The 22,161-nt window shown below is 38.5% G+C and overlaps 1 protein-coding gene across 1 annotated transcript in view; it reads right to left on the reverse strand.

Moving 5' to 3' along the window:
• LOC105272435 (uncharacterized) overlaps positions 1–18,228 on the reverse strand; it is a 19,497-nt gene extending 1,269 nt beyond the window's left edge. The window contains exon 1 of the mRNA XM_011314577.1: positions 17,821–18,228. Within this exon, the coding sequence (XP_011312879.1) occupies positions 17,821–17,881 (61 nt within the window). The 5' untranslated portion in view covers positions 17,882–18,228. The remainder of the gene's footprint in view (positions 1–17,820) is intronic.
• Positions 18,229–22,161: the final 3,933 nt, after the last annotated feature.

The raw sequence follows: 22,161 nt of genomic DNA on the forward strand, positions 1-22,161 counted from the left end.
CCCCGGTAGTGTGTAAGAATTTAGAAGATCGGTCCCCTAACTTCTCCCCCCTTGCACCATTAACTTCTCCCCCTTTATTTTTTTATGTTATACTATTTCGCGTAGCCGCAAGTGAGTTGGCCTTACCCCCCACCCTCGAGTTAATTAGTCAAAAGGCCTGGAGTAATTGTTGTATTGACATCTGTGTATTATGGAGACTGGAATATATTAAAATTCAATCTACTTAAATCCCCCCGAGTAATTATTGGGACCCCCCCTCCCTCTTATTATTTCAGGTCCCCCTTAAATTATTTAGATTACTGGATTTTTGCCCCTAATTTGATTTTCCCGGATATATCGTGCCTCCTCCGAGAATTAATATATTTTAAATTCCCGGCCAAGGTCACAATGTCTAGAATGACCTCTCTCTGAATATTTAACCCAGATTGACCCCTCCATATTTACAAGTGTGGAAAGAGAAGAGAACGTGGAAGGGACAATAAGGCGGTAGAATGAATACATCTCCAGATCGTCTTGAGCAGACGCCTCAGGAATGCCTCAGCCCCCCCCCCCCCCTCCTGTTATCATTGTTGACACGAAGAATGAGTGAAATTCATTTCATCGAATTGAATAGCTTTTGGAGACTAGCAGAGAGAGACCATTGGTCGGGTTTAATCAAGGATTTTAGTTGGTGAAATGAGGTGCTGGTATACAATATCGGTGATTTTGTAATCTATTCAGAATTACTGAAATTGGTTCATATTTTTGTGTCCAGTGACTTCGAATATAACAACATATATTGTTCTTGGGGCAGACAGTACCGCGTCGCCGTTGTGACCGTAGATAACGCAAAGAGCGGTGTAAAAAATATCATACCTCTCCACCTAATTGTTTCCCTTAAAAATAGTCTTCTTAGGTGGAATTAGGTGGTAAAAACCTAATACATTCCACTAAACCACTTACTCAATATCTTGATTCAGTATAGTCCTATACCAAATGCATGTATGTACATATGAAGAAGTCCTCCGTTTCTATTTGTGCCTAACAACGATCTCAACGAGAATAACCAAACCCAAATCCACTTATCTCTTAAAACTAAAATGAATACGCACTATTGTAAGCCCCGCCGGGAACTACATCGCCAGATTCTCCGAGAAATTCTCACAATACCCTAGAAGTCCCTAGAAATCGCAGACAAAGCTCTACGTTCTATGGAAGATCCTACCAGCAAGCAGTCGAAAGATCTGCAAGAGCTACAAAATGGCACCCTGGAGAGGCAAAGAGTGAGAAGCACTACACAGATCTTCGCCCATGGCAGACAAGGAAAAAAAGGCACTGGCCAATCAATAAACGCACAGGCCGATTAAGCAACGCCGTCTATAATAATTGTCCGAGTAAGAACACGCCGTCAAACGAAGCTTCTGTTATTAATGGGAGAAATAGAAAATTGTGCCCCGAAAAAACTATCCTGGGGTGAAGAAAGAGCTTATTTAACTACTAAAAAATTAATATTGGTTCTCGGAATGCGCGATCTGCTAAAAAGCAGCAGCTGAGTAAGTATGGGTTGTTTTCCCCCATTTTAATCCTGTCCGAAGTCGATTCCAATACGATAGTTTTTTTTTTAACAGTCAGCAAACACACTGTTGTCCTCTTTTCATTAAGGTGCTCCCACCGTCTCATGAGATGCCATTTTCAAATAGTATATTATGCAACACGTGCGTAATATATTTTTTGACTCGTGGGGGGTTTGTAACACGAGCCGAAGGCGAGTTTTACAATCCCACGAGTCGAAAAATATATTACGCACGCATTTCATACAAAATTTTATGTCATCGTGCCCGGAATCCGCGATTTAACCGAGCGAAGCGAGGTTAGAATCGCGCGATTACGGGCACCGATGGCATAAAATCAATAAAAAGCAATTGACAATGTGCTCAGAATGTGGAAGATCGTAATATATTATTGCACATATTTCAGAATCCAACTATACATTTCCATTCTTTTTCACCACAGGGATTTAAAATAATACTGAAAAGAGTATGTGAAAGTGTCGGGGTTATTGTGAAATGATTGTCGAATGCGACGACACTGCAAGAAGGCTAGAACATTGGAGCAGCGGGAGGCGAAGGAGAAACCGTTTGCACGCTTCCATTTGTATCTTATTTTTAAGGAACCTGGAAAACTTTTCACATCGTCTACGTCTCATTCCTCCTTTCTGCGTCGATGCTATTTGTTCAGGATAATACTGAATGTTGCACTTATTCACAAGACATTGTCATAATAAACTGTGAAACATAACCTGACTTCTCCGTGAATACGCCCCAAGGCACATACTATGGCCAATTGTATAATATGGTATGAGGTATACCGGACTACAATGATGCTAACTCCGCCAGACGAAAATACGGTATTGCTAAACGTATCGTGAAAAATTTAATTTATCTGCAAGTTTGTGTAAATAATTTGAGACTGAACAATCTTTTCCATTCTATCTATTGTGAGGGAAGAATAATAACGGAACTCGATTGACACCATTGTGACATATTTATTGGCTATACCGCATTTCATTTATTTCTTCCGCACGTTCCAGGGATGTGTCGGCACTTTGTTGTTTGCCCCCACCCTCTGCTCTGTTGAAATATGGTTGTGAGATTAGTCAAATCTTCGCGCCCTATTGACGTCACGATCAAATGCCACTCACATATTACCTAGAGTATTCCTTCTTAATACTTTGCGCTCCAGTCAACATGTGATGTATATACTGAATATAATAATTACGTACTAAATATTGTTCAGCTCTACTTTGTCGTCTCTGTGGGTTGTTAATTATTTAATCCTATCCACGGACTCCTAGTCAACAATATGCTCAAACAAATTTGCGGTGGTAGTACCTTAATTAAACCAATGTGAACAGCCCTATATATTAGATTTCGTTAAAGTTGAATATTGCACATTTAATTTCAAATGTATCACTGCATAACGGTATTGGGCTTACTTATGGATATGCTCGCTTGCTTAATAAGTGGCCAACTGTGTAAACAAGGATTCAATTGACTAGTAATCAAGGGGATCTCATTCAAGACTGTATAATGACTACCCAGGGCCACAGAAAGGCACTTGAGTTGAAGTTGAGCACTCGATACGCCGTTCCGCTAAGTCAGTTCAGTCCAATTCCAGTTCAACATCACTTCGTTCGCTTTAGTTGACTTCACAGCTGGAATCAGAGTTCGAGGTCGAGTCCAAGCCTAATCAGTGGCAGAGCTACATCGAAGTCGGCCGAGAGTCAGCCAACAAGACGATACTAATTCATTTTACAATATCTTGAACAGATATTTTACGAACAATATCTTGAACAGTAACTATGCCCTAGCCGCGCAAGTCTAACATAGGCTAACTCGTCCACGAGGCGTCGCTACATCGGAGCTGTATATGCCAGAAACGACTAAATTAACCAACGGAGGTTCACCTGTACTGACAGAAGTATTAGGTCAAGGTGACTCCGTAACTATTACCTAATTACGCAGTTAAGTAGCGCCAACTAAATCGGGCAGTGACAGTTACCCAACGGTTTAATTGGGAGGTTACTATTGATCCAACTGGCTGTTAGGTAACAGTTACCGAATAGCTAGTTGGTAATTTGAACAGCAGAAATACAGTGTGTTCCTCAACTAAATCGCGCGTTAACTCAACTGCAATTCGGTAACTATTACCAAATGCTCACTTATCTCAAATTGTTCTCGATTTGTGTCAACAGCCCCGGCACTCGAGTATCCACGGAATAGCGTAGATTATTGACACGAGAATAAGGGGGTAAAAATTGATTTAATTTAATAAGAACAAGAAAAAGATTAATTGAAATAATAGTAGAATCGAGCAATGATGTGTTCATCTAAATAATTATGATGTAATTAATTATTTTTGACGAAATTCTAGGGAATTATCGATGTCGATAAAAATCTAGAGAGAAAAATTCAATAAAATTAAATACTGTTGAAATCGGCGAACTATTGAATCAACTGTTATCGTTGTATTTATAACTAAATGCCTAGTGACGATCAACGAATAAAACAAAAAAGCTCAATCGAATACGACAAGTTCTTATAATCTTGTAACATACGCCACTGCTCCAAAGAATAAACTTATATTTTTAATTCAAATCAAAAAATAATATCTAATAGCTGCAAATTTTTTCGGGGCGCCAGTCAGTGAAAATATTTGTTGAGAGGCACTGACTCCTTTCAGTTTAACTCAAATCCGTAATCTCAAAAATTCAAAATGGCTCGGAGCTAATCGAGACGTCTAATCGACGTCTAATAGACGAGCTAATCTAAACGTCGGTTTAGAATCAGTTTTCTGCTTTTTTAATGCAAGAAACTATACATTGGATGTTGACACTTCTGAAGAGCAATTGGCAAATAGTCTGAAGGGATATAACATGAAGAAAACAGACGGTGGGGATTATAAGGAGAGTGTGATAAAAACGATGTGGAATTAAACAGCCGAACTACTTCAGGAGATGTATTATGATAAGTATAAAATCAATCCATTCGTTGATGCCGTTTTTAAAGCTGTTAGAGGCGCACGAGATGCTAAACGTAGGTCTCCGCAAGCCATTCCCGAGAAAAGAAAGGCGAGTGCAGCAGCCTTCAGTGATCAGGATTGAGATTCAATGGTCGAAGTCTGGGATGAGGACACCCCTGAAGGTTTGCAGAAAAAATTCTTCATGATCGTCTCGGTCGAGTTGGCATGGAGGGGCGGTGAGGGAAGTACTGCGTTGATACATCACTTCAAGGAAGAAATGCAAAGTGATGGAAAAACAATTGGCAGAGTGGAATACAACCCAATTTTCACCAAAACAACGCAGGGTGGTAACAAAAAGTTGTCTGACAGCAAATGATTGGTAGAAAATAAGGAAATTCCTAATAAGTGCCCAGTCAGACTGTTGAGAAAATTACTAAAACGAAGACATGAAACAATCACATCGGACAGGCTCTTTTTGGCTCCAAATCCACATTGGGAGAATCCAAACGGTGTGAGATGGTACAAAAATACCCCAGTTGGCCAAAACGTAATGGCGAAATGGATGAAAGATTCAGCGGAGAAGGCTGAACTTAATGTTAAGAAGAAAATCAGAAACGATCGGCATTCAGCTGTCTCCAATTTGGCTAAATCCGGAGTTGGAGAACAACAAATCATCAAGATTACTGGGCATGCGACTGCCTATTCAATCAAACCTTATTTACAACTGGATTAAGGCTATCATGAATCGATGATACCGTGCTGACTTCTACTTCTACTTGTACTTCTACTTCTATTTTTGCTGCAGCTGTTAATAAGAATTCTGGTTCTAAGAAAACGAATGTCTATAATAATTGTACGTTCTATTACACTAATCTGAAACTGAATTAAAACTTCTTGCGTTTCTCAAATAGCGTTCCTCATTTTTGAATATAAAGTTCGTCTCATGGTGCAATTCTACTGACTAAAATTTGGCCGGAAAAATAATCCCCCGAATACCACTCGAGCTTTGAAATTTATCGAAATATTTACCTCAAGGTTCCCTGCACACAAATGAGTTTGTTAACTTTTCCAGAAAAATAACTCGTTTGCAACGCACTTATTGGTAAATATTCAGCGGCGACAGTAGCCACGCGGGCGGTGTGTGACTCCGGCGATCACCCAAGCTAAGCAACGCTCAGTTGGGTTAGTACTTGGATGGGTGCCCGCTTAGTCACACCCATCGGCGTGTAAACTGCCGCCGTCAGGCACGGGTGCGGAGAGCTGGTGTGTTCACCGAGTCAGTGTGACTGATGAACACAGCAGAATCCCCGCAGTACCGGCCGGCTGCGCTACTGAGGTTTTACATGGTTTCCCTCAGTACACGCCAAATGGGCGCAGTACAGAAAGTCGGCCCATGCTACCGCAAAAATAATGAGAGGATAGTAGGAGAGGCTAAAAGGCTAAGCCGAAGGGGCGCCTATCAAACCATGGTAACAATGGTAATAGGAAAAGGAAAAAATGTAAAAATAAAAAAAAAAAATAAAAATATTGGTAAATATTCCGGTAATTTCGAACCTCTGGTAACATTATAATCAAAAATTTGTAGGAATCTTGACTACTTCGAGAGAATGTGCAGGTCGCATATTTTTCTTTAAAATTTTCTTGTCATCGGCTACCTGAGCAGTGGGGAAGGTTCCTTTCCAGGCGTGAACTGGAGGGTGGACCAGGAGGACTTGCTCTGCGATCATCGGTGCATCAGGTTTGAAATTCAAGGCATTGCTGACACCGCACCGGTGACTCACGCGAAGAAACCCGAAGGCCACCGACTGTGGCTCTTTCAGGAGGGTACTGGAAGAAAGGGTGGAGGTCGGGCGTGTGAGGCCCAAGAACATCGAAAGGTAAGAGGACGAGGTGGAGAAAATCCACAGGGCCCTAATCGAGTCCTTCCATCAGGCGTGTCCGATCAGACAATGCAGGGTGGGAAGAAAAGTTCAATGGTGGAGCAGGGAGCTTGGGAGACTGAGAGGCTTAGCTAGGCGACTTTGAAACCGAGCGTACCGCACCAAAAGAGATGAGGACTGGACTCAATACAGGAAGGTACAGAGGGAGTTTAAAAATCTCCGCACCAAAAGAGATGAGGCCGGTCCTCATCACTTAGTACAGGAAGGTACAGAGGGAGTTTACAAATCCTTTCAAAAAATCGAAGGAGTCGGCATGGAGAACCTTCTGCGAGGAGCTGGAGACACTGTCACAGGTAGCTGGGCTTCGCAAGGTCTTCTCTGGCTGACCTACGCAAGGGTTGGGTGGAATTATTCTACATGGTGGTGCTGCTATCATCCAGCCAGATAAGATACTGGAACATCTGATCCAGGTGCACTTCTCCGACTTAGTTCTACAGGGGAAAGATATGTGCTCTGCATTGGATTGGGTTCGGCCAGGCGAGGGTAGGCCGAATTGGGGCCTGGCCTCGAAAATTGTGACGTTGGGCAGGCTGCGGTGAGCGTTGGACTCCTTCGAAATAGTTCGGGTCCTGATGGTGTATACCCGGTTTCTTGCGGAAACTGGGTCCGCTGCTTCTGCACAGGCTGCTATTAGCACTAAGAGCATGTCTTATTCTAGGGCATGTCCCAAGTAGATGGCAGGAGATCAGAGTTGTGTTTATTCCTAAACTAAGTAAATGCAGCTATGATAACGCCAAAATTTATCGGCCTATCAGCCTGAGCTCTTTCCTACTGAAAACGCTGGAGAGACTCGTTGATAGGTGCATTAAAGAGCATAAATGAGGGTGCTGAAAATGAATCCCATTAGCCCCTCGCAGCATTTTTACCGGGCGGGCAGATCCACTGAGACTGCACTTCACAACCTGCTTGTAGGGATAGAAAGAGCAAAGGTAAGGAAAGCAGATACTCTCGCTGTCTTTATTGACATAGAGGGGGGCTTTGACAACATTTCCTTTGGAATTATGGAGAGGGCGGCGACATCCTTTGGGATAGAGGCGTCCATCATCAGATGGATCGCTGCCATGCTCCGAGCTAGATTAGTCCACTCCTCTCTCGGGGACAGTATGGTCAGGGCGCTAGTGGGAAGAGGCTACCCACAGGGGGGAGTTATCTTGCCTTTACTGTGGCTCCTCGTTGTGGATGGGCTCCTCGCTGGACACGAGAGATGTGGGGGTGGAAGCAATCGGATACGCCGACGATGTGGCCTTGCTCGTGACCAGCAGGAATGAGGGCATGCTACACCAGAAAATGCAGAAAGCGCTGGACTATGTTCAGCAGTAGTGCACGTCTCATGGACTCAGGGTGAACCCCAGCAAGACGGAGATGGTGATCTTTACTAACAGAAGGAGGTGTGTCGTAAGAGCCCCCTCCATTCATGACATAGTTCTGGGCTTTTCGAATGAGGTAAAATAGGTATATGGCTCGACAGAAGGCTCAACTGGAAGAAAGACATCACCATGCAGACGAAGAACGTCATCATGACTTCTTGGACATGCAGGAGAATGTTCAGCAACACGTGGGACTAAAGCCTAGAGTCGTGAAATGGCTCTACACAACCATAATGCGTCCACAGCTCACGTACGCTACCGTTGTCTGGTGAACGGCCATGAACAAGGTCTGCCACAGTAAAACGGTAGACAGGACGGGCAGACTGACGATGCTCAGAATCAAGGGGTGCTCAGAACGACCCCTACCCCCGCGCTGGAGGCTCTGCTCTTCCTCCAGCCGCTCCACCTTCACATTAGGGAGGTGGCGCTAACATCAGCTGCGGGATTACATCGGCAAGGCCTATGGAAAGGGGCCAGCAGTAGTCATGCGGCATCGAATATCAATCGAATACATAACATGGTTTTTCTAATTATACCCTTTCTACTAAGTACACGGGGGTAAAGGGCGGATTTAAAAGTGGAACGCGTACGGGAGCACTGGGTCGCTCAGTATGTTAGCTTATGGGGGGAGGGGCGAGATTCTTTAGTAAGGTCGGTTCCCCTTAGCGTAGGAAGGTTGGTAGGGTAGGGGGATCGATAGCAGATCGGGTCGATAGGGTCGAGAGCGATCTAGAAAGTGTAATTAGATAGCAATAGAAAGTCGATAGCTGTCCATAGGCGCTAGCATGTCGAGAGCTCGAGGTATAGGTATCGGCATACCTCCTCCTATATTTCGTTAGCTCACCCTCATGGCTGCAAGAAATGTGCTGCGATAGACATAGTGATAAGGCGGGATAGCCCGGCATAGCCACGCTAACCACCGGGAGCTACGGGCTGTCAGAGCCCGGGGTCAACTGGCTCGTGAGAGCGCCAAGGCAACTCTGCCGTGTGGAGTGGAGAATGCTTACCTAGTAGCTCTGCTCCCCACTCCCGACTCACGCGGCTGGAGTGCGTGGGGGATCATCCGCGGTGCGTCACCACCATTGCGAGGATATCCCTGTCGGTAACGTTTCCTGGAGCGCGCCGAATTCAAATGTCCCCAACCAGGCCGTCCAGTTAACCCCTTATCTGAACCCCTGGCCATTTCAATGCCCGCCCCGTCTAACGTGGAACAGCTCCCTGGAGTGCAGAACCCATTGTTCCGACAGAGGAGTCTCATTGGAAGCTGAGGTTCAGTACTATAACCTCAACTTCCCACGAATGGCGAATTCTCTCCCTATTCTGATAGTATCAAGAGCCTATTAAAATCATTTTTTTTAAGCGATCATTAATTCCGTCCCGATCAAAATTACTTGAGTTATCGTTGAAAATCCCTCTTCGAAAAAATATGAATATTTCCGAATCTTTCTGCTGATTTCAATTCCAATTGGTTTCAATGCATGAGATTCTATTGATCTTTCGTGAAGAAATTAAAACATGTGACCTTGGCCGGGGAATTAAAATATAATAATTCCCGGCGAAGACACGATATTGGGGAATTTACGATATTCAGAAAAATTAGGGAAATTGATTATAACTGACGGAAGGACCTGAAATAATAAAAAAAAGGGGGGGGGGGTTTGAAATGATTACTCGGAGAGATTTATGAATTGACTATCTGTATTCTGATTACATAACACAATATTAACACAAAAAAATAATCCGGGCCTTTTGACTAATAACTCGAGGGTGGGGGGTAAGGCCAACTCACTTGCGGCTACGCGAAATATTATTTAATAAAAACAGGGCGTGACTCTAACTCTGGAAAAAGGGGGAGAAGTGAGGGGGCCCGACTGAAAAGGTAATCATTAATAGGGGGCTTAATTTACAACTAACATGAGTGTATTGGAGGCTCACCGTTGGGGGGAAATTAACACGGGCAGGGAAATTCGTTGGGGCAGGGAATAAAAAATCGGGCACTCGCGGGGAATGGTGTCCTCTCAAAATCCTCTCGGTTTTCCTCGGGGTTGATCCTCCTACCTTCCGTCTCTCTCCTCGTTCTCCTCGGACGTTCTTCTCCCAAAAAATCCTCCACACACTCCACACAATAGTTCTCCTCTAGTTCCTCTCACACTATTTCCGCACACTTTTCTCCTTCGCACGGTTTCTCTCTTTCAAAATAGTTCTCACCAGTTCTCTTCACAAATTGTTCGGGGTTTCTTCGGGGCAACTTTTCACGGGGTCTCTTTACACTAAGTCCTCTTTTAATTCTTTCTGGGGCTGTGACTCGTGGGGCAGTTGTGGCACGAGTGAAGGCTGCCAATCATTTTCACTTTTTCTTTCCTGGTTTTGGGGGGGCCATCGGGTGTCCTTCTTCTTCTCTTCTGGGGGGCTCGCACGGGGGATGTCTCTTTCTTCCGGGGTCACGTGGGATCCTCTTCCTTGATGCGTGAGTGCTGGGGCCGGAAGAAATGGGGACGGGGGTAAGGAATCTCTGGGGATGGGTTGCCCAACGGTGGCAAAAAAGAGTAGCTTAAATCTAACTTGACCTAGGAAAAATAAGCTGTATCAATTAGGGGCAAGAGGGGGGGGCGCAAAATTCTGCCTAATCACAAACAAAGAGAAAAAAAAACACAAATTTCAGTGAAAAATTAGCGTTAGTTAATTATTTATTTATTATTCTTCTAAATCGTCATGGAAATTGCTCAACTAATCAGTGTCATTAGATAGAGCTTCTGAAAGTCTATATTCATTAAAAAATCATGGTATTTCATCAATTCTTGGTGAAGAAAAAGAGAGAAAAAAAGCAATAAACACATACATACATACATACATTCATCCATGCATACATATATATATATATATATATAGACATTTGTCTCTCCGTGCATTTTTAACATAAGAAAAAGTTTAAATTAAATATGGCATTTTTTATATGGGAAAAAAAAAATGAAAATGTGCGGTTCTTTTGCCCAGGAAACCCATGTAACCCTTTAAGAATTTTTCTGAGGAACCGCATGAATTCACCAAATAATATAATATAAACCAAATATAATATAAACCAAATGAATTCACCAAATAGCATAACTAATTCAATCAGGGAATAAATGAAGGTGAACTCAGTTCGGTCAAAAATAAGTTAAAGGAGGAGATCTCATTAAATCATGATCTTTGTGAGATTCATACCAGGATAACGCTGAGCACTCTTGAGGTTGTAGTAACGTACCACACGTTGAATTAAATATGACTGAATTTATACGTAATTATATATGTAATGTTTTGCCTTGTTATATAATGTTTTAAAAATCATTGTGAATGTCTGGTCCACCGAGAAATAATAAACCAAATGTCGGGCTCGAGGTGACGGGCTCTTTAAGACTGCCATGTCCCCGCCGTGGCCCTGGGTAACGCAAGGAGCGGTATAAAAATGTGCGCATCTTCTGTTTTAATTGCTTCCAGAGACTCTCTTTTGGTTATCCGGAAATAAGAAGAAAAGAGCCTTAAATCGAGATACACGCCGAAGAAATCGGAGCGGTGGACCTGTTCTAAACATTTAGCCTTGAAGAAATCAATTCATTTAATATACACAGGTTCTGACGCAATTGTAGTTAATTCATACGATTTATAGTCCAAAAAATAGCGTTTACCTCAGGGTTTTCAAACAAAATCGGAGAAAATCTAAGTGATAATCATTCATTGATCTTAACTAGTGAACTATTATGAATTCAAAGATTCTGTGACTGTATTCGTTGATTCCACCTTGTCGTAAAAATAACATTTTTGACATTGCTGATACATTCACCTCATGTCGAAGAGGGCCTTTTCATTCACTCGTAAACAAAAAGTAATCGGAAAAACGTTTCGTTTACTAATAAACGAAATGAGCACAGTTCACTGAATACTGACTGAACGTAAAATTATTGTTAAAAAATATTATTCGACACATGTCAGCCGGGAATTTTTCCGAGTGTGATTGGCAGCAGAAAATTTCGTCTTACTCGTATCGAAATATACTTAGCGTTATCGTATCGAAATATACTTAGTGTTATTGTAAATGTAAATTAAGTGACTATAATTGAATGAATCTTTCATGTCAGGCGATTTCATTATATCAATAAAGAATCTAGCTGGACAGGCATGGTGCATCTGCAAAACGAATTTCAAGGCGCCAATTCAATTTGCCATTTCAAGTCTTTATGTTGATTTCCTGATATTTATAAATTAAATAACTTGTTTTTTTTTAACAAAAATTTTCAACAAAGGCTTCAAACTTTGCAATTTATAATTTCTTAAAACTGTGTTGCCGGGAAAGTGTTGGTACTTTTTTATCCTCAATTTGACAGAATTTGAGGGTAGAATCATCTCAAATTTCAATTTTCAATTTTTTTGATTGATTCAAGACGAAGATCCGAAATTTTCCAGAGAATTATCGTAGTGGGCCATAAATATTTTAAAAAATTGGCGCGGTGAAATTCGCTGCGGGCAGATTCACCATGCCTATCCGGCTAGAAGCTTCATAATTATTCTCATTCGGAGTCTATATATACGATCTGCAAGTGATTTTCATTATGGTATGTATTCTGCCCGCATGGAAAATAATGTAATCCAAAAATTATCACTGAGATCTAGCTTTGTTTTGCCGGAATTATACCTTAAATATATTCGACTCATATTCCGAATACATCTTCGATGTAAACGGTGAGATATATCTGTACAGATGTATCTGGACATAATTGATATATATGTCCGAATATATATTTCTCTGGATAATAAATTTATTGTTATTATCACATAATTCCTTTTTCCTTAATGGACTTTATTATTCTTTTGTAACGCTTATTTTATTAATCAAGATACGCGATAGCGTATCTGCCAAGTTGACGTCACAGGCAGAGGTGACGTCACAGGCAGAGAACTGTCGTGTATTATATTATTACAGCTAACAACTCGCCCCTAACCCCTTAAAAAAACTTCAATTGCTTTTTTCCCCTTTAAACGCACGCTATTTTGCAAAAGTATCCTTAGATACATTATATAAATCGCGGTTGATCTTTCTGATGAGATTTTTACTTTTTTCGCTTATCACATTATTACAAAAATAACTCCATAGCAACGGATACGAATTCACTTTTTCAAGAGTTTTATTTCGAGAGCGTTACTATTCCCTAGCGCTGTTTGGGTGGGCTGTTCTAGGGAATAAAACTAGTAAGTCGGAGGAAATTGTCTGCGCCTACGGAATTCATCCGCACGGGCCCGTAGCGGTGGCGCATGAACAAGGATGGAGCCCGTGCTTGTAAGCCAATCAAAGAGCGTCAAGTCATTTAATATTTGTGACTTACCCTTTAATAATTGGAATCGATTGTTAATAATTTAATGATTTTAATATAACAACCAAATTAAAAATTTTATTTCAGTTAAAATTAATTACCTAAATAACCTAATATTTGTGAATTACCCTTTAACAATTGGAATTGAGCGTTAATATTTCAATTAAAATATTACCTTCAAATTTAAATTTTTTATGTGATATTTTTCAATAATCAACTTGAATGACTGAATAAAAACTAAAACATGAATATTTAAATTATATTTCGTTGAGGAAAATTACTATGATGAACTAACATATGTCAGAGAGGCTTAAATCAGGTACCAATACTTTTGATTGCATCATTTGTTTGGTAATTATTAACATATAAAAAAAATCATAAAAAAATGTTGTGAACAAATGGCGCCAAGTCGACGCTAATTTAAACGCAAGATAGAAGCATGGGACAATAACTGCATGGATGAAATCACACAATTTAAAAAAAAAATCATATAAATATTAAATTTAAAAAATCACAGAAAAATTTTGTGAAAAAATGGCGCCAAGTCGACGTGAATCTGATCGCCTCCAAGACAGAAACAAGGGACAATTACTGAATAGTTGAAATCACGCAGTAGGCGAACTGATTATGATATAATCTGATATTTAAAAAAACATGGAAATATTAAAAAATGCCAAGTTTATGCTGACAGCGTCAACTAGGACAATTTTCCGCAGTTTTAGTTCCGATTGGAAAATCGATTATTGTTAATAAAGGCTTTTGTCATTCCGGCTGTAAGACAGTATTTTACGGCTGCGCTGCTTTGCTTCGCGTCCACGAAACGCTGCCTACGGCTGTTATGACAAAAAATAGTGGGCGCTATACGGCCAAAAAAAATTTGTCGACCAATATGATTGTTGCAAACTTTATCTTTGCTAGAAAAGTTTTTTTCGGCCTAATGACAAAATATACTGTTTCAAACCCCGTCCATAGCAAATTGATTCGGAAAAAAGTCAACTTGGCGCTCCTAATTTTTCCCCTTCAATTCACTGAGTATCATTACATTGCCGGGAACATAGTAAAAAATTACAAGTATGTTTTAGCATTTCCTTAGCAAGTCATAAATTCGTAAGTGGATTATTGATTGAATGCATCGATTGATAATTACGTAATTACTTCAGTCGTTACGGACATCTTATCATGTATAAGCACGATATCTCATTTTAAACTATTCACTGATGATCTTCGTCCCCCACTCTTTGCCATTGTCTAAGAATGTGAGTGTGCCACCCTGCGTCGCTTATGAACGCGCCATCGCACTGACGGGTACCCACTCTCCTCATACCGATATGCTATTTGACGTTCATTGATGAATAGGTTAAGTACACGTCAGGTATACGGAATCTAATTGTTGATATAATAAGCTGAATCAAATCTCAATAGTTTTAGCGTTTTGCCAATTAGCGTGCGAACTCTAGCTTTGTCAATCATTCACTTCCTACGAAGTATGTTCATTATCGAACAGCCCGGCGCGCCAAGTTGACTTTTTTCCGAATCAATTTCCTATGGACGGGGTTTGAAACAGTATATTTTGTCATTAGGCCGAAAAAAACTTTTATAGCGAAGATGAGGGTTGCAACAATCATATTGGTCGACAATTTTTTTTGGCCGTATGACGCACACTATTTTTTGTCATAACAGCCGTAGTCAGCGTTTCGTGGACGCGAAGCAAAGCAACGCAGCCGTAAAATACTGTCTTACAGCCGGAATGACAAGAGCCTTTATTAACAATAATCGATTTTCCAATCGGAACTAAAACTGCTGAAAATTGTCCTAGTTGACGCTGTCAGCATAAACTTGGCATTTTTCAATATTTCCATGTTTTTTTGAAAATACGATTATATCATAATCAGTTCGCCTACTGTGTGATTTCAACTATTCAGTAATTGTCCCTTGTTTCTGTCTTGGAGGTGATCAGATTCACGTCGACTTGGCGCCATTTTTTCACAAAATTTTTTTGTTATTTTTTAAATTTTATAATAAGACGAAAGACGAGAACGAAGTACATCAGATGTGAGAAGCACATCCACTTTATAATTACCCGTTAAATAAAAGTAGTATTTCGTGGCCAGGTGGTTGAATTTCGTTTTATTCATGATCATGAGTGAATCATAAATCGCCCGAATCATATTACGATGGACTTTGACGGAGTTTATATCTCCGCAAATTGAGAAGAAGTTAACAACAGCTGTTCATTCGATTTCCATGAAGGTCGCTAGGGAATTGCATTTTTAAGCAGCCGCACAAAATTGAACTGCAGAATATATCTATATATTACTATATCAGAAAAAAAACATTTCAATTGACTAAGTTGGATTGATGAGATCAAATTTTTTGAATTGCTACTTATATACTACCTCTTATTAAGCATTTTTGTGTAATAGAAGATTGTAGTAAAATTACACAATTTTTCAATAGTTCTATTATAAGAACTTCAAATGGATCGGGTATTTATGGGCATTTTCATGTATGGAGGCTTGATGAAAACTTAGAATATGCGGACTAACGAGCTTATCTCGAATTGTATTTTATCCCGATTAACTATAATTTAGGTAAAATTGTCGATCCAGTCGATGAAAACATGCATAGGATCACTGGTAAGAAAATTTAATTACATAATGTTCACCTATTTCCATTGAACTTTCATGAACGTGTAATCTTCAGAACATTGCCCGAGTTACTACTCAGTAATTACGGGATACGTTTGTGCGTGACAAAGATAACTACGACAATTTTCATTAGGACTCAAAAGCAAGACTTTCATTTTAAATGTACTGACAATTATTTTAGAAATCTAGCTCATTGTGTCAAAATGTTCTCCATTTTTCACAAATACCATAAATTACCCGAAGTATCTAAAAATAGATATCTATTATCTGAAAAGGAAGCAACAAATGACTTTATGATAAAATACCATTTCACTATATTTAATTTGGGCTTCGCAACTTTAATTATAGTATTCGTTGTAAAATGAAGTTTTCAAAATCGGTCACCCAGCGACAATTTCCGACATTCCGAATAAAATTTTACATAAACTTCTAACTGACCTAAATTTTTATATATGTTATCTCTTGGCAGGGTTTTGTGACAGCCACTGTTTATTAATACATGGTGCATTCGATGTCAACCCGTTAGGTTTCAATCCTTAACTATGGTATTTAATTTGTTTGCAAATTCATCCTTCACCCATAACACCCAGTATCCTTTGATTTCGACTTTTAATCATACGATTTGCCCCAATCGAATTTGGAAGTTTTTTTTTTTAGACGTAATGTACTGCTTCCAGTGATGAGAAAAACACGAAAAATTGTCAAGACAAAAAAAAGCCGTTTTTAGGTGAACAATGAAAAAAATATTGCAATTTTTCAATGAATCATCACTTTTAGAGTTAACAAACGTTAATTTTCGTGACAAACCGTAATTATTAGAAAAACCCCACTGTAATTTCCATCAAATTTTTACTGCTTACAGTACTATATTGTCCACTGATTTTGGCTCCAACTGCATAATTGCATCTCAAAAAGGGGATTTTTTAATGAATTTTTGAAAAAAAAAATGTTTGGAGATTCAGGATTTTTTGAGGAACACTTATTATACATGTTTTTTCGATGGATAACCATATAGTTTAGGTCTATTTACATTATGACAACGTATCGGAACTCCTACATTTTCATAAAAAGTATGATACGTAAATGACATGAATCCCCATCGAAGATACATAACAACTGGTCTTCAAAAAATGATGAATTTCCAAACATTTTTTTCTTTTAAATTCATTAGAAAATTTTCCTTTGACATTCAATGTTGCGCTCGGCGTCAAAATTAGCGGAAATATAGGATTCTGAGCAGTACTAATTTAATAAAAATTAAAAATTGGTTTTCTTCAATAATCACGTTTTTGTGATGAAAATGAAACGTGAAAATTCACGTTTTTTGGCTACAAAAGTGCCGTGATGATGGATAATTATAAATTGCTATATATGTTCATTTTATCAACTAAAAACGACTTTTTTTGTCTCAACAATGAGTTTTGTAACTCGATACTGGAAGCGTAAATACCGTCTCAAAAAAAAAGTTTGAAATTCCTTTGGAGCAAAACGCGCCATTAAAAATCAAAATAAAAAAATACAGCATGTTATATTTATGTGATGAATGTATGGAGGAATTTTCAAACAAATAAAAAACCACGAGGGTTCAAACCTCACGAGCTAACATGAAATGCCCCATATGTCGTTGTCAGTAAAATACTTTAATCACTAACACTTTCAATTGACAATTAAAATTAATATTTTCCATTGAGAATGTATTTAGCATATAGAAAATTTTATCGTGCCAGCCTAGAATCTCATGATTTTGGGATGATGGGTGAATTAGAAGAAATTGAAATTGTTAATTTTTATAATTAAATGATTTCTGGAATTATTATTAGAAAATGATTTTTCTATTTAGAAAATTATGGAAAGGTTTTCGGCATTATAATAAAGGGTGGTAAATCGTTATAATCATAAAAAAACGTATCTCAATTCTACATCTACAAATTCATTGGAAGGCACTTACTATGGCACCTATTAAAGAACACTAATGAATTCCGAATATTTTTAGTGAAATAGTAAGTGGGTCGTAGCTCACCTAAAGAATCAGACATTTTAATTGTCTCGTTACTACTTCCACCAACACTGCTATAATCCATTTTGTACTTGAAAAGGTCCTCAATTCGTCATTCAGTTTTCTAAACCCACAGTTGTAACCCAATGCCCAAGTCGTTAAAAATCTTCCGCACTTTCAATACTTTATATTGCGCCTAAAAGGCCCAGTAAATCTGAATAATAAAATCCATTGCAACTTGGTTTTAAGTAAAATCCGTGTTCTCGTTTTCTTTTCAACAAATTCGATCGGAGGCCGTCCATGACTCACACCACGTATTTTTTCCCATTCTACTTGCAATGAAGGTGGGATGTTGAATGCTCGAAAGGGTCCTACAGTGGTACGCCTATGGAGTCTCGAGTCCATTTTCGAACGAGAGAAAGGTGGTTTTCTTGTTGGTTTTACCTTTCTCACCGAAGATGAATTGAGTTCCACAGCGTCATCCTCATGATGCTCTCGAGGTCGTTCCACTCACATTTACACATGCATTGTTAATGGAGAAATCAACGTGATGGATCAAAATCCATCCAGAGCAAGTGTGTTAGAGATTAACCGCATGTTGATGATTAACGATTTTTCTGTGTGATTTTTCTGGTACTCAATAAGTTGATTGATGATTTCACGGGCGATGCTGACGTTTGAATGCACTTCATGAACCGTAATCAGTTAGATTTACGAAAGTGATGGACATCCAATTACTGTGTATCAGCGAAAGTTCCAAATTACTGTTACTATGACAAGGGGAAAGCTTTCCTCTCTATTTATTTTGAGTTAAGGTGAAAGTAACCGCGACGTGGACGAAGTGGATGTGTGTTGGAGACGGCTAGCCACGGGAGTTTTGTTGTTTTAAATGTTTGGCTTACGCCCGATGTGAAAATCAGTGACGGTACAGTGGTTACTGATGCTGAGGATTAACTGTGAATCTTCTTGGTTTGTTGGAATACGTGTGTTAATTATTTTAGAACAAATAAAATATTGAAATTAATTGCAAATTAACTATTAAAATTTATACATAACATTTAGAAACTGATGGATTTATCAGAAGTAGCTTATTACACTGAGATTTTTTTAAACGAAATTTCTCAATAAAATATGTAAAAGAAAAAGTTTACAGATATTTTGGTCGATTTTTCCATTGTCTAATTTCACGTGAGAATAGTTATTCGAATGGTATAGAAAATCTAGGTTCCAAGAATGTGGAGGTCTGCCATAAATTGACCGTATGTGGGACACAAATACCAAGAAATTTTTCTATAAATTTTATCGAAACAAAAAGTGGGCTGACGCTCTTGTGGATGGTAGGTTAAGAGACAGGTATGATGTTAGGGACAGCGTTCAAAATGTTAATGTATTGAAGAAAAATCGACTCCCAAAGGCATAATTGGATTCGTAAATTACTCAACAATCAGTTTTATGCGTCGCATTTTATTGAACAGTTTTAGTTATGAAGTTATTCGCGTAATCGTTTAACTGTCCATTAACTCATCCCTGGGCCAAAATCCGTGCCTCCACAGTACCTGGTAAAAAACCATTATTTAATGTGTTATCAGTTTTTTTTTTGTTTTGTTTCTACCCATTTTACTGTTAGTAAGCATCTAACTAAATATGTATGATCCAATCCAAGAAACTGAGTGCTGCACTTTCCATTTCACATTATGCGAAAAACGTTTGAAACGTTGAGTAGTCTAGTTCAAAAAGTATCAAATCGAAGTATAACTAAATGACTTATGACCTGTAATACATTTGGAGTTATACTAAATAGCATAACATTTCAAGATGTTACAATTTCCCCCGCACACTACTGGAGCATCAAAAAAGCTGATAAAGATAACATATCATCAAAATGGACCAGGTATATGTTTCAAATTGATTGAAGCTTGCGATAAGGCTATGCGGGAATCTCAAAAACGCCTCTCGCGACAGTCGGGAAAATTCAAGAAAATTGATGACTCTGAAGTTTGCTGACTTTCAAGGAATATCTTTTTTTAGGCCTAGGGTGGAAAAAGTGAATCAGACGAATGCGGCTTTATAGTCCGAGCCGAAGGTGAAGATTATAACGTGCATGAGTCAGAATTACTTATTTCGCCGTGGCTATGGCGCTATTTTATGTCATCGGGGCCAAAAACGCGTTTTTATTCGGGCGAAGTGAGCTTAGAAACACGTTTTACCGGCCGCGATGACGTAAATAAATTTTAGATACTGGATATCTGACTGGGAAAGCGCGGAATTTTAAAAAGTGAAAAGACCATCATGACTTAATTTAATCGTGATGACTCGTATTTATATCATTCTTACGGTTAAAGAGCCATTATTTACAGGATAACACATTGAAAACTAGTCAACACCGAATCTCTCTTTCTGGAATGATCCAATTAAAAAAAAAATGGCCACGTTTTCAGTTTCCCTAAACCTCTTCATGATATTTTTCATTTTTTTTGTGCTCATTATTAAACAATAGATCCACTGAACCATCGCATAACTTTGTTGAGCTCTTGCATGGACATCAATCGTTCAATTGAAAAAAAAATCACATTTTTCAAATTGAAAAATCTTCTCGCCACCATTTTTGTTTTTTTTTCCAACGTTCTACCTGTGGAATATCCAGTGTTAAAAATTGAACGCGATGATTAATCAAATATTTTATTTTATAATCTAAATTGTTAAAAATACTATTGCAAAGAGAGAATACTTTATTCAGGAGGACAATATCTAGGTGTAAATGTATGTTATTATAACAAAAAAATTTATTATCACTTTTACGATCATCTTTTCATAAGTTTATTATTTTCATTTAAAAAAAATTTTGAGGTTAATGAAAATTTAGCCTATTATACTACGTACAATATTTACAATATTTACAATATTTACAATATGTACAATATTTACAATATGTACAATATTTACGATATTTATAATCGATACGCTCGAGCTTTTTTCTGATAGAATATCAACCTCCTTGGACATTTTCAACGTAGTACTATCGATACACTATCGTCTGAAGACTTTCCAAGACAACCCTGTCGAATGGATTTATATACATAATGTTGGCTCAGTTTTGCTTTATGGTTGGCTCATTTTCTAAATTCAACTAAATATCTTAAAGAATATTTATTTGAATATTTCAAAAAATTAATGAAGTTTTTACATGATGCTAGCGGACCAAAATTGAAAATTTCTCAATTATTCCAAATTAAGTGTGCAATTTGTAGGACATCGTTTGTAGAATCATTCATAATTCGTTATGCTGAAATAAATAATTATGATTTATCGCCGATCTCATAGCCCACAGACGTTCTCTGTATTGCCGACCCAAGTGTTCAGAGTTGTGTTTGTATTAGTGTTTCGAATATTATTTCGTTTTTCACGTTAAAAATCATTCAAGTGAAAGGCAGCCACTTAGATTAAAAGTTTATAGGGCTTATCATATTCTCCGAAAACATTATCGAAGTATTATTGAATATTTATTATTGAAAATTATTGGAATTTGCAACGGTGCTCTTCATTTCCAAATTTCCATGTAAATCGAACAATTTACTGAAATTCCAGGTCGTTTTTTTTTTCCTTTTCAGAATTTTTAAGACTTCTAAAATTCTCGAAAATGCTAGAAGACTAAAAAATTCTCGAGATTGTCCGAATCTGTTGAAAAATTTGCGAAACTTTCGTAATGTCTTTAATAAATTCCCGACGTATGCTCCGAAAGTTTTTTAATAGTAAGGTAATCGAAATTTTATGCAAAAAACCTCCTCGTACTCTACAAAAAATCTCAACTGTTTTGAAAGTCTAGAACAATTCTAATAATGCAAAAAAAATCTAACACACTTTCGCATAATATTTTTATTCATCTGCTTTCCTTATCAAATTTGATGGCATCTGGGTTTTTCAAAATACTTTTTCAGATATTATTTCATATCTCCTAAACTCATGACCCTATTGATGCTTAACATTGCTGAAATTATCCACTCAGCAGGACCAGAAGTATTTCGTTTGTAGGCATGATCTCCGAGTTTTCTGGAAAAAGTCAATTTTCCCTCCGATTTCTCTGTGATCCTTTCATCAGAAGTCATTTTGCTCCTAAGTTTGCCGATCCTTGGTATCTCTGGTTGATCCTCCAATTTGAATTGAGACTCAAACTTTATGACATCCGCAGAACAAAATTTCAAATTTTATCACTTGCCCAGATTTCCACCGCCGTCCTCCATACGGATATCGGAAAATCGGAAATTTGTATAGTGTTCCACATTTTTGTGACGTCAACCAAGTCGTTGGATAGGATTTGGATTAGGTAGGAAGGGGGACAGGATAATTCTCGATATAATTTTTACAAGA

Source organism: Fopius arisanus, unplaced genomic scaffold (genome assembly GCF_000806365.1).
Source record: "Fopius arisanus strain USDA-PBARC FA_bdor unplaced genomic scaffold, ASM80636v1 scaffold00174, whole genome shotgun sequence".
In the NCBI taxonomy this organism is placed as follows: Eukaryota; Metazoa; Arthropoda; class Insecta; order Hymenoptera; family Braconidae; genus Fopius; species Fopius arisanus.